This window comes from Pecten maximus, chromosome 2, assembly GCF_902652985.1.
Source record: "Pecten maximus chromosome 2, xPecMax1.1, whole genome shotgun sequence".
NCBI lineage: Eukaryota > Metazoa > Mollusca > Bivalvia > Pectinida > Pectinidae > Pecten > Pecten maximus.
This window is the reverse complement of record NC_047016.1, coordinates 9,472,858-9,487,291: the sequence shown is the minus strand read 5'-3', so window position 1 is coordinate 9,487,291 and position 14,434 is coordinate 9,472,858. Positions and strand designations below refer to the sequence as shown.

The 14,434-nt window shown below is 37.9% G+C and overlaps 1 protein-coding gene across 2 annotated transcripts in view; it reads right to left on the bottom strand.

Annotated features, from left to right (window-relative positions):
• LOC117316687 overlaps positions 1-13,592 on the bottom strand; it is a 75,835-nt gene extending 62,243 nt beyond the window's left edge. For both annotated transcript variants that reach the window (XR_004529973.1, XM_033871426.1), the window contains exon 1: positions 13,151-13,592. Coding sequence is in view for 1 of the 2 variants with exons in the window: in XM_033871426.1 (XP_033727317.1) it covers positions 13,151-13,186 (36 nt within the window). In the remaining variant the exon portion in view is untranslated. The remainder of the gene's footprint in view (positions 1-13,150) is intronic.
• Between the last annotated feature and the right edge of the window lie 842 nt (positions 13,593-14,434).

Genomic DNA, 14,434 nt, shown 5'->3' with positions numbered 1-14,434 from the left:
GATAACATGGTGTCTCCCAACCTCAACAAAGTATGGAACTGACTGAGTCCTCACAAAGATAACATGGTGTCTCTCAACCTCAACAAAGTATGGAACTGACTGAGTCCTAACTAAGATAATAGGGTGTCTCTCAACATCAACAAAGTATGGAACTGATTGAGTCCTCACAAAGATAACATGGTGCCTCTCAACCTCAACAAAGTATGGAACTGATTGAGTCCTCACAAAGATAACATGGTGCCTCTCAACCTCAACAAAGTATGGAACTGACTGAGTCCACACAAAGATAACAGGGTGTCTCTCAACCTCAACAAAGTATGGAACTGATTGAGTCCTCACAAAGATAACATGGTGTCTCTCAACCTCAATAAAGTATGGAACTGACTGAGTCCTAACTAAGATAACATGGTGTCTCTCAACCTCAATAAAGTATGGAACTGATTGAGTCCTCACAAAGATAACATGGTGCCTCTCAACCTCAACAAAGTATGGAACTGATTGAGTCCTCACAAAGATAACATGGTGTCTCTCAACCTCAACAAAGTATGGAACTGACTGAGTCCACACAAAGATAACAGGGTGTCTCTCAACCTCAACAAAGTATGGAACTGATTGAGTCCTCACAAAGATAACATGGTGTCTCTCAACCTCAATAAAGTATGGAACTGACTAAGTCCTAACTAAGATAACATGGTGTCTCTCAACCTCAATAAAGTATGGAACTGACTAAGTCCATACAAGACAACAGGGTGTCTCTTCACCTCAAGAATTTCCCAATATGGGAAAATCTTCAGTTGGAGAATTCTCCAAGAACCAACATCATGCTAAGATCATATGTATGTTGTAATTCATCTTAACTAGGCTCCTGGGGGATCCCTAGTGGATACAGAGCCCTCTTGAAAACATCGCTACCAAACAAATGAAGAAGAGGAGTGACTCCTAAATCCAGGTTCCAACTGGTATATTCTACTTTCTTCTATATAGTTGGTTTCCCTTCTTATTTATGTAAAACAAAGGTACAAAATATTGTATTGCAATGATGACAACCATGTATGTTCTGATGCTTCATCATTGTAGGTTTGCTGTTCTAAAAGCATGACTAGGTAATATCGATACAAAGCTAATTTGAAACATCGTAAGTGACCCAAGTCACACTGAAGCTTTAATTCTCATATTTTGGCATCGACGAAAATTCAATATTATGCACTTTATGTAAATGAAGCCACCTGATTGATCATTGTAAAACAACAAAGTCTATGTTCTCAGAGTTAAACTTGGAAACAGAACCACTGATGTACAGAGCCATGACACATACAGGCTATTGAGAATGACATACAACAGACATCCGAAAGAGTGACCCTGAAGATCTAGCAGAGGATGGTGATATAAATACCAGATCAAAATACACAGAACTAAAATTCTACAGCAAAATCTGGATACTATAGTCCGTGCCCGTCCTATCTCAGTCTCCATGACAACAAGTAAGAATGATGTAACACAGAGTTGAGAAGGAAACCATTTTCGTCTTGTCAGAAAATGCATCAAAAGCAATCATTATGAACTCACAAACAATGTTAACATGGAAAAAAGACCATAGGTACACATTCTGGTATACATAGTACAAAATCAAACAGAAACTAATGACTCAAATTTCGTTGCCTCCTTGCTTTGCTTTGATTGACAAATCAGTCATATGGAGCAAAAGTGTGCCATGATGCTTCAGCTCCTATCCTGTAAATGAGGCCATTGCTGTGACCAAATAATACCACAGACTTTGCAATTGCCCATGTCCCAAGAAGAAACAAATGCTTAAATAGATTCACCTTTGTAGATACAGCAACATTTATATACAATCTATTACGAACTAGGAAAACCTGATAGAAATCAAACCCCGGTCTCCAGCATGATAATCATCTTCTCTTCATTCATAGCCAAAAAGCTTATATGCTCCATCCAAGGTGTCAGCTAGCTGTTGTGACAGAGACATTACTCAAGCCATACAGGCCTGGTCCTTTTATAGCTTATTAAATGACTTATCTTGCAGTGACATAGTTGATTAAAATTTTCTAACATATACAGGTACATATTTAAAAGATTTGGGCCAGAGAATAACAGTAGCCTACTTTTGGTAGCTGACACACTGCAATGGTATGTAGGTCAATTAGCCTAGTGCCCTGTAAAAAGCAAGATTGCTATCATATATCTATACCTTGTTGTTTTAGTACTCTTGTTGACAGAGCTCAATCATAAAATAGACAGTTGTGTGTATATTTCTCACTTTTTGTGTTGAAGGTCATAAGGTATGAGTTATACCAATGATATAGACTGTATTGTCACAGTTTCTTACAGAGGTAATTGAGGATGTAGATCATAGCTGTTTACTGTTAAAGTGTTAAGAATATGTTTGATGTATACATCTAATATATATCTCCTACATATCAATAGAGGGGGTGGGATGACCAAGTAATTCAGGTGTCTCGACACTTTTTCAATAGTCCTCCACCTCTGGGTCATAATTTTGAAACCCATGTGGCACAGGTGCCTGGTACTGACCATAGAACGGTGTTTTTTCTCTGGGTACTCCAGCTTTCCTCCACCTCCAAAACCTGGCACATTCTTAAATGACCCTGGCAGTTTTAAGGACGTTAAACAAAATCAGCCAAACATATCAGTAGCATTTTTATATACTCATTGTCTAAGTGTGAACCCAGACTGTTGTGAAGGTCTTTGTAATCGCAAAAATTTTCATGAAATGCAATAAGAAAGTTAAGTATGTAATGTGAGTATGTGTCCCTCATGTTGTAGTCCCCGATATCACCCTTGTTGAGAAGTATCTATAAGTGTATGGATATCTTCCCTGGGACATTGGAGTAAGCATCGCGAGGATACTATACCAGTAACGGTGTCTATGTTTGTGTCCTATATACCTCCCGTGTCCCTGACCAGCCTCCAATACTATATGTCCACCCTCTAGCCCACACACAAACAATGACTGATGAATCTACTGACATGTCTGGTTACATAGAGGCAGCTGACCTGTAGTCTAGAATGATTTACCTACTCCGACAGGTACACAAAGGTACAGATAACCTGGACCAGCACTGGTCAGCTGAGAGAAGTACTGCCTAGTAATCAAAATATATCCAACTAATAGTGTGTAGATTGTTTAGGTCAGTCTGTACTGTTTAGGTTAATTAATGTATAGAACAAGGTTGTTTGGGTTGATTAATATGATATTGTCTGGGCTAATGTATAGATATGGTTTAGGATAATCAATATATATTGTCTAATGTATAGATATTGTTTAGGATAATCAATATATATTGTCTAAGCTAATGTATAGATATTGTTTAGGATAATAAGTATGATATTGTCCAAGCTAATGTATAGATATTGTTTAGGATAATCAATATATATTGTCCAAGCTAATGTATAGATATTGTTTAGGATAATAAATATCATATTGTCTAAGCTAATGTATAGATATTGTTTAGGATAATTAATATATATTGTCTAAGCTAATGTATAGATATTTTTTAGGATAATAAGTGTCATATTGTCCAGGCTAATGTATAGATATTGTTTAGGAAAATTAATATATATTGTCTAAGCTAATGTATAGATATTGTTTAGGATAATTAATATATATTGTCTAAGCTAATGTATAGATATTGTTTAGGATAATTAATATATATTGTCTGGGCTAATGTATAGATATTGTTTAGGATAATTAATATATATTGTCTAAGCTAATGTATAGATATTGTTTAGGATAATAAGTATGATATTGTCTAAGCTAATGTATAGATATTGTTTAGGATAATTAATATATATTGTCTAAGCTAATGTATAGATATTGTTTAGGATAATCAATATATATTGTCAAATGTATAGACATTGTTTAGGATAATTATATAATTTATATATTGTCTAAGCTAATGTATAGATATTGTTTAGGTTGAGTAATATAGATATTTTATTACATTTTTACCAGTGAAATATCAAAAATTATTCATTCTATAAAAGTGATATTTTTCACTAGTGAAAAATATCACTTTTGCTGATTTGACCAATCAAATTAATGATTAGAAAATACCAAAATAATTGACCAATCAGAAAGCCCGACATATATGTCAGCACCTGGACAGGGGAAACTACTTTTTTTGTTTACAAATTTTCGCTGTAGGCCTGCACACGGGGTAGGTTTTTCGTTGATAAAAAATGTAATAAACAGAATATCTAACAGTGTCTTCAGTAATACCAAATATATTTTGCGCACGAGTGAAAAATATCAAAATATTAGCCACACGAGTGAAATATATTTGGTATTACTGAAGACACTGTTAGATATCCTCTATATCTTGGCTAATCAGTAATGTATCTAGATGTTGTATAGGTTAATTATTATAGATATTGTCTTGGCAAATATTTAGTAAAGATATTGTTTAGGTTAATTAATATAGATATTGTCTTAGCTAATGTATAGATATTTTATTAGGTCAATTCGTTATGTTAAGATATTGTTTAGGTTAATCAATATAGATATTGTCTAGGCTAATGTATAGATATTGTTTAGGTTGTAAATGTGATAATATTGTTAGGTCTATAGGTCTGTATATCACTGATGTGTATTTTGTTTCGCAAAAAACGAAATGAATTTAGAAAAAAATATCATTAATAGTTTTAGTTTATCCCTAAACTGGGTCCATTTCAATTCTTACTTTCTATCTCTTGATTTTGTCGACAATGATAAGGACGAGGAATCATTATCTGATGAATTTTCTCATTTACAAAGAGGTACTGTATTTTATCGGGTATAAGTCCAGGGGGCATGACGGATGGCTTATCCCTGAAAAAGAGACCCTATGCATGAGGGGGGGGGGGGGGGGAAATGTTTGAAATTATAACTTATTTGTTACATCATGACATTGGTTGTGTAGTAGACAAGAATCGCGACTCATTATTTCGAAAACAAATAAGTTGGAGATCAAGCAACAAAAGTCCAAGCACAGCTGCCATGTTTTTACGTACACAATGTAGCATGACTGGATTTGTTTCTGTAATATGAATTGAGAAACTACAGATTATTAATGATGTATGTCTACTTTGTAGCAAACAAATAGTTCCAAAATTAAATTTTGCATGAATTACGTCTGTGTATAAAGAGTAATACACCTGGGAAATTGAGTAGAAATTACTGTCGATATGTAATGTTTGGACCCAATAAATCCATTGGGCATTGTAATAAAAATAAATGTTCAAAATATGAAAACAAAAATATTTAAGTCTTTTAAATGACGGTTATTTATCTAGAATAAAATAAATTATCAGTGATCACTCTAAAAAGATCGTTCTCATTAAAAAATAGCGTTTTTATTAGATAAAAAGATTTTTTTTACAGAAAAAATTGTTTTCATAACATATTTTTTGTTAATTTTATTATTATTGTGTTCCATAGTGGATTAGACATTCAAAGTGGGGGATGAGCTTTTTCCCTATACATGGGCTTATGCAGAGAAAATAAGAAAAATATGGAGGTGGCCTTATCCCCGACCATGTCCAGGGTTTATATCCGGTAAATTACGGTATTCATGAATGAGCTATGCTCCTCACTAGGACTTGGCCATAAAACTATCAAAAGTAGTTTTTCTTATATTATGTAACTTCTGCTTTTCACTCACAAACTATTAAGATATATATATAAATATTTGGTGAAACTGTTTTCTTAATGGCTTCATACAAAATTGTTATATTTCCGTTTCAACAGAACCACGCCCACTTTGATGGCAACAGTTGCTACGATGACCTAATGTTATCACAAACATTTGACAGCCATAATTCAACTCCTGGCTATCAACCTGTGCACACTTTGTGAAACAAGCTAAATCATGTGTGCATGTTTTGTAAAATGAATTGCGTTGCCATTTACACAGCACAGTGTTTAATCAAGCCAGCCAGAGGGAGATTTTTCCCCAACAACGAGGCATCTTCGGACATGAAACAACGAGGCATCTTCGGACATGAAGTTTAAGTCTAGATCTGTCCTCCCAATAGTGTAGGTGAATAGAAAGTGTACCTGAGGGTTGGCTGACTCATCTTAAAATGAAAAGTCTTTTTCTTTATACCTGTAGTAGTATGGGGGTGGATTGGGAAGTGGAGGGAAGGAATGTTATGTTATCGTCTCAGTAAGGTACATCTTTTGTGTGTATTCTTTAATATTCTGATGACATTTCACATCTTTAAAAATCTCAGAAACTTAAAAATAATCCTACCAGCCAAACATAAACAAAATGTCATTGGCTAACTTATCTCCAATGGTAATCTTTCTATACAAGATTTACTAGATATACTAACGCCCAGAGCACTACAGGATTGCTACACAATTAACTTACAGGCATGGCAAATCACCTGTAACCTTTACAGATCACACAAGGTCAGAAATGGTACATTACCTAATCTGCTTGTGTTAGAATCTGGTGTAAGACTGATTGTGACTTACTGCAATGTTTCCATATCAATAAAGGAAAGAAAGCAATTACAACACTAAAATTGACAGATCATCTAAAATATTTTGATTTGATTACCAAAATTTTTCATTGTATTCTAAATTGAAATGTCCTATCCATCCTAATTATCTTGTGATATATGTATTTGAATACCAATCTTTCTGTCAGCAGAACTATATCTCCATACTTTGTAATCATCAGACTGTTTGGGCTGATTTTGTGATGAAATCCTCTGGTAAGTGTGGGGTACAGATATCCTTTTAAGACCACAGAAAATTGAAAAGTTTGAATTTCTAAGCATTCCTACAAGAGAACATAAATGTGGAATTGACTGTTGAACACTTGTTCACCATGACGAGGCTTTACAGAATCTTGGGGGAAATCTCTGTATTGTGTTATTGGATACTTCTAATCTCAGAATTACAGCCAAGAGAGCGACAGTGACTAAATAACAGGTAATATCACCCCGCTTAACGTGACTCGCTCTCCTCAACTGTCGACCATTTAATACCTATAATATATCCATGACCTTGAGGACTACTGAAGAATGAAACTCTTTAACACACCGAGTTTACTTCATTCCAGTGTTGTGTTGATATGTGATATTGGAACAGTTAGACATTTGTAAAACGTTTGATTTTGTTATCTAGCTCCTGATAATGCAGGCCGTCCACACAAGACCTTTAGGTGTATGGGGCCTGGTGTCTTCACAAAGCTGAGTAAACATGGCCATTGGTACCAGTATTGACACAAACACACTTGGATCAACTAAAATTTGTTCCATTTTGTTATCTCTTTTCAACTATTGATGCATTTAAATGAAAAAGCAATTTTTCTCATAGAACATGTATGGACAGAAATTATAACTAAATAGTGGACAAAGCTAAATCCATATCTGTTCTTGTATAAGGGGATGTCAGACTACGGGTCGGGAAACAATCTTTACGATACGGAGCAGGAAACTGTTTGGTCTCAGTTTGGTATGGGGTGGGAGACCCTATAGTCTTAGTATGGTATGGGGAGGGAAACCCTAGCCTTAGTATGGTATGGGGAGGGAGACCTTAGTCTTAGTATGGTATGGGGAGGGGGACCCTATAGTCTTAGTATGGTATGGGGAGGGAGACCCTATAGTCTTAGTATGGTATGGGGAGGGAGACCTTAGTCTTACTCTGCTTACTCTAGGCGTAAAAATCCTTTAGCAAAAGTCGCTAAAATACCTTTTTTCTCTTTAGCAAATAAGAAATGGTTTTAGCAAGACAATGTTATTTCTTAGAATTTAATAACTAAATATAGCACACGCATATTTGTTTGATATACAAAATGTATATATATTAATACAATGTGTTAAACTATTTTATTAGTAAAGGCAGGCATTAAAAGGGTTCATTATTTAAGAATTTATAAATTACAAAATACTGCCAAATATCATGTTTTACCTCAGCGTAAACAAAAAATATTCAACCAACTAAAAAAGCAGTGTATCATACCAAAACAGTTGTGTTTTAGCTGCTATTATTTTCATATTGAAAAAGAACAAACTTGAGATTACACTGAAATAATGTTATTTTCAACTTGATTTTCAAACCACAACTTATGTTTTAATCTTATCGTTCCTGGGACTTTTTATTTCTTTTATTTATTTATTTTTTTGCGAAAATTGAATCGACTGTTCCTATTCCTTTAGATCATATTGGTGATAATTATAAGTAATTGGATTTGGAGAATATCTGCTGCATAACCTTTTCACAGCATTTCCAAACAGATGCATTTCCAAATAGATGCTTCATACATAAATCACCCTGAACAAATAATTTTGCAGCCCTGTCACAACGTGGAGTTTACCGTGAATTGTACCTTATGTAATATGTTCGTGATACAAGACATTGAATGATACATACTTGTTAAATACTAAATAATATTGTACATACAATTAATGAAAGTTGAAATAACATTGAACAGACAATTGTCATTTTGTTTTTAGAGCAACGTAAGCTTGCGGCACAGGCAAAACATTCGTCTGCCATAGGTTCACAGCTGCCATGTTTTGCCCAAGTTATCTAAATGCTTTACAAAGCATTGCCCATCAAACAAACGCTCAAATGATTCAGATTCATTTAAGTACTTCCGTTTCCGGAACATACATGGCATGTGCTAATCATGTAGTTCGATCATAGGATAAGTTAGATGTAATTAGTGAAAACGTAAGTGGTTGAATTAAAGATTTACGACAGGGGGATATTTATGCAGTCTATAGTATGTCTTAAGTTAAAAACAGTTTCGCAAAAGTTGCGAAAATACTTAATTATATTTTCGCAATTAGTGATTACATTTCGCGAAATGCGCAAAATGCGATCGATAGCGTGAGCACAGTTTAGTATGGTATGGGGAGGGGGACCCTATAGTCTTAGTATGGTATGGGGAGGGAGACCCTATAGTCTTAGTATGGTATGGGGAGGGAGACCCTATAGTCTTAGTATGGTATGGGTTGGGGGACCCTAGTCTTAGTATGGTATGGGAGGGAGACCTTAGTCTTAGTATGGTATGGGGAGGGAGACCCTATAGTCTTAGTATGGTATGGGGAGGGGGACCCTATAGTCTTAGTATGGTATGGGGAGGGGGACCCTAGTCTTAGTATGGTATGGGAGGGAGACCTTAGTCTTAGTATGGTATGGGGAGGGAGACCTTAGTCTTAGTATGGTATGGGGTGGGGGCCCTATAGTCTTAGTATGGTATGGAGAGAGAGACCTTAGTCTTAGTATGGTATCGGGAGGGAGACCTTAGTCTTAGTATGGTATGGGGAGGGGGACCCTATAGTCTTAGTATGGTATGGGGAGGGAGACCCTATAGTCTTAGTATGGTATGGGGAGGGAGACCTTATAGTCTTAGTTTGGTATCGGGAGGGAGACCTTAGTCTTAGTATGGTATCGGGAGGGAGACCTTAGTCTTAGTATGGTATGGGGAGGGAGACCTTAGTCTTAGTTTGGTATGGGGTGGGAGACCCTATAGTCTTAGTATGGTATGGGGTGGGAGACCTTAGTCTTAGTATGGTATGGGGAGGGAGACCTTAGTCTTAGTATGGTATGGGGAGGGAGACCTTAGTCTTAGTTTGGTATGGGGTGGGAGACCCTATAGTCTTAGTATGGTATGGGGAGGGAGACCTTATAGTCTTAGTATGGTATGGGAGGGAGACCTTAGTCTTAGTATGGTATGGGGAGGGAGACCCTAGTCTTAGTATGGTATGGGAGGGAGACCTTAGTCTTAGTAAGGTATAGGGAGGGGGACCCTAGTCTTAGTATGGTATGGGAGGGAGACCTTAGTCTTAGTATGGTATGGGGAGGGAGACCTTAGTCTTAGTATGGTTTGGGGTGGGGGCCCTATAGTCTTAGTATGGTATGGAGAGAGAGACCTTAGTCTTAGTATGGTATGGGGAGGGGGACCCTATAGTCTTAGTATGGTATGGGGAGGGGGACCCTATAGTCTTAGTATGGTATGGAGAGGAAACCCTAATCTCTGTGTGGTATGGGGAGGGAAACCCTAGTTTCTGTTATCTCTGTGTGGTATGGGGAGGGAAACCCTAATCTCTTTGTAGTATGGAGAGGGAAACCCTAGTTTCTGTGTGGTATGGGGAGGGAAACCCTAATCTCTGTGTGGTATGGGGAGGGAAACCCTAATCTCTGTGTGGTATGGGGAGGGAAACCCTAATCTCTGTGTGGTATGGGGAGGGAAACCCTAATCTCTGTATGGTATGAGGAGGGAAACCTTAATCTCTGTGTGGTATGGAGAGGGAAATCCTAGTTTCTGTGTGGTATGGAGAGGGAAACCTTTATCTCTGTGTGGTATGGAGAGGGGAATCCTAGTTTCTGTGTGGTATGGTGAAGGGAAACCCTAATCTCTGTGGTATGGGGAGGGAAACCATAGTCTCTGTGTGGTATGGGGAGGGAAACCCTGGTCTCTGTGTGGTATGAGGAGGGAAACCCTAATCTCTGTGGTATGGAGAGGGAAATCCTAGTTTCTGTGTGGTATGGTGAAGGGAAACCCTAGTCTCTGTGTGGTATGGGGAGGGAAACCCTAATCTCTGTGTGGTATGGGGAGGGAAACCTTAGTCTCTGTGTGGTATGGGGAGGGAAACCCTAATCTCTGTGTGGTATAGGGAGGGAAACCCTAATCTCTGTGTGGTATGGGGAGGGAAACCCTGGTCTCTGTGTGGTATGAGGAGGGAAACCTTAATCTCTCGGTGGTATGGGGGAGGGAAACCCTAATTTCTGTGTGGTATGAGGAGGAAAACCTTTATCTGTGTGGTATGGGGAGGGAAATCCTAATATATGTGTGGTATGGGGAGGGAAACCCTGGTCTCTGTGTGGTATGGAGAGGGAAACCCTAATCTCTGTGTGGTATGGGGAGGGAAACCCTAATCTCTTTGTAGTATGGAGAGGGAAACCCTAATCTCTGTGTGGTATGGGGAGGGAAACCCTAGTCTTAGTATGGTATGAGGAGGGAAACCTTAATCTCTGTGTGGTATGGAGAGGGAAATCCTAGTTTCTGTGTGGTATGGAGAGGGAAACCTTTATCTCTGTGTGGTATGGAGAGGGGAATCCTAGTTTCTGTGTGGTATGGTGAAGGGAAACCCTAATCTCTGTGGTATGGGGAGGGAAACCCTAGTTTCTGTTATCTCTGTGTGGTATGGGGAGGGAAACCCTGGTCTCTGTGTGGTATGAGGAGGGAAACCCTAATCTCTGTGGTATGGAGAGGGAAATCCTAGTTTCTGTGTGGTATGGTGAAGGGAAACCCTGTGCTCTGTGTGGTATGAGGAGGGAAACCCTAATCTCTGTGGTATGGAGAGGGAAATCCTGGTCTCTGTGTGGTATGGGGAGGGAAACCCTAATCTCTGTGTGGTATGAGGAGGGAAACATTAGTCTCTGTGTGGTATGGGGAGGGAAACCCTAATCTCTGTGTGGTATAGGGAGGGAAACCCTAATCTCTGTGTGGTATGGGGAGGGAAACCCTGGTCTCTGTGTGGTATGAGGAGGGAAACCTTAATCTCTGTGTGGTATGGGGAGGGAAACCCTGGTCTCTGTGTGGTATGAGGAGGGAAACCTTAATCTCTCGGTGGTATGGGGGAGGGAAACCCTAATTTCTGTGTGGTATGAGGAGGAAAACCTTTATCTGTGTGGTATGGGGAGGGAAATCCTAATATATGTGTGGTATGGGGAGGGAAACCCTAATCTCTTTGTGGTGTGAGGAGGGAAACCTTTATCTGTGTGGTATGGGGGAGGGAAATCATAATCTCTGTGTGGTATGGGGAGGGAAACCCTAGTTTCTGTGTGGTATGGGGAGGGAAACCCTAGTTTCTGTGTGGTATGGGGAGAGAAACCCTTATCTCTGTGTGGTATGGGGAGAGAAACCCTAGTTTCTGTTATCTCTGTGTGGTAGGTGAAAGGAAACCCTATTTTGTATGAAAGAGGAATTGAAACTCTATCCCAGTGACAGTAGATGACTCTGAGTGTCTTGTAGATAGTGAAACAGTTGTGTATAGGTTGTTAAACTTCAATGAGTGTTATGAAGGTGCATGTGAAATTATTCATATTAAAAAGTGTTCCCACGGGACGATGAAAAGACAAAAAACACTTTTTGATGAGTGAACCTGTGGGTTCTGCCCTTGACCTGCCAGGAGTCCAGATGGATCCTTGGACTCATTAAGTTGTAGATGTTTATTGAAGTTGAATGCAATGTGAATTTGGTAACATCTAAAACTGAACAGAGTGTTCCTGTGCTGGGTACAAATACTGCAGATTCAGAGGAATCTTATCAGAAACTCAACAGATTAAGTTGATATGGGAAGATCCTACAAAAAGTAATACACCAGGGCTCCAAGATACTTTAAACATACATTTATTAAGTGTGAAAGCCTCCGTGTTATCCTGACCTTGAGAATGTTGAAGTGGTAACAGAACTGTATTAATTTTGGTGGAGTGTATCCTGTACATGTAATATTCTACCAGTCAACAGGTTACATATCAATCAACTTAACCAACAAGGATTACGTCATCCAGGTGGAAATACAGGTATTCTAGGTGATGAGTGGCCCGCTGATGATGACAGTTTACCTGGAATTTACCCCCAACATCTAACAAAGGTTCACAAGTCTTACTTTTGGTGTCATGTATCATATAGCTTTATATATACTAACAGGTATTATTAAACCAGCTAACAGATCTGACTATGTATTAATTATAAACTGTTTTTAGACTTGCCCACACTGTCTGAATTAATTATCTATCCATACCTAGATAATTAATTCAAACATACACATATGTAGCAGTAGCAAATTTGAATTTAACTTATTGGGCCTAACGGAGAGTACCTGTCCCTGGTCTGGGGATCATGTCTGCTCTTTCTGTACTCCAGAACCCGGATATACTTTTATTGCGCTTAATTCAGTGATCAGATTAACCAAAATTTAAACATTTATAATATATTTTAAATCATATATAAATCCACTTACAAATCAACCAACTTGATGTGAACGTGTTACCTGAAAACATGCGTGAATGAGATCAGGTGAAGCGTGGTGACAAAGAAACCTGATCATCAGAGAAACTGTTATACAGACTGGGTTCAGTGTAATACAGGTGAGAATGACTTACCTGGCTTTCTATATGATGCTCCATGGCAGATGTCATGCTTTTCACTTCTGTAGGAATCGATGTGGACACCACACTTGACTATTTTTCACATACGGTAACAAAAGGCAACCATCATGCTAGCTAAAATAAACTGACTTCCATAGTCACCGCTATACACTGACGTAGGGAAAATCAATAGACACTCTCTCTGGCTCACTCTTCTTAGGTATCACATTGTCATTTCACACGAGAAATCAAATTTTGGAAATTAAAATGAAAGGCACAGTACACGTGTTCCTGAATTTGAAGGGAAGTGAGAATAATCCACCAGTATTAAGGAATGACACGGGTTATATCTGTGGTAATCCCGGAGAAGGTCTCCGTTGTATCCGTTCCGTAGTATGCCGTCTGCCGGTTTTCGGTTAGTTATGCTCCGGTTTACCTGTTGTAGTCGCCCAACCAGCTAAGGCAGCCCAAGTCGTGGAGTAACGTAGGACGCTGGCGGTGTTGTTAATTATCAACGCTACTGATTACTAATTCTCTAACTATGCTGGACCAGGACTTGATTAAATAATGTAACCAGTAAGTCGACTTCTGAAATCGAATATCATCTTATATTGATTTGTAATATATAAAATAATTGTCATAAACCTTCGAAGTTTAAATCAGGGACATACATTAAGTTTTCTACGTCCCTGTTTAAATGATAATGATTATTAATAACAAATAAGACAGGAGCTGTATTTCTTTTAACTCCTACTCAACATTTTGTCTTGCTGTTTACAACCCCACGGGCCGCGTGACGCCTACAGTAAATGACAGACCTTACAATAACGATGGTTGTGGTGAATTTAGTTTGTTTTTATTGTCCCTGATACCGTCACCAAACACATCGAATACATTTAAAAATCATCTCTAATACGCCGTTATGTTGATGGTAGAAGGATGTACGTATTTTATCTTTTAGTTTGAATTTGACATTTACTTTCTAGGGTAAATATTTAATTAACCAACGTTTTAAGATCTTTAGTTTGAATTTGACATTTACTTTCTAGGGTAAATATTTAATTAACCAACGTTTTAAAATCATAACTCCCTGCACACACCGTCTGCAAAACACTTCTAAGCCGTGTAAATGATATGGGAATGTCTTTCAGAGTTAATTTTAGAACTAATTCTACCAACGATTTGTTTGCTGTGGTTATATAATTGAATGCTGGATATCTCAAAGATGAATGTGTAAATTCGTATTGCGAAATAAACATTTGGTTCGTTTTCTGTAACGTCCAGAAATTTGCCTAAAAA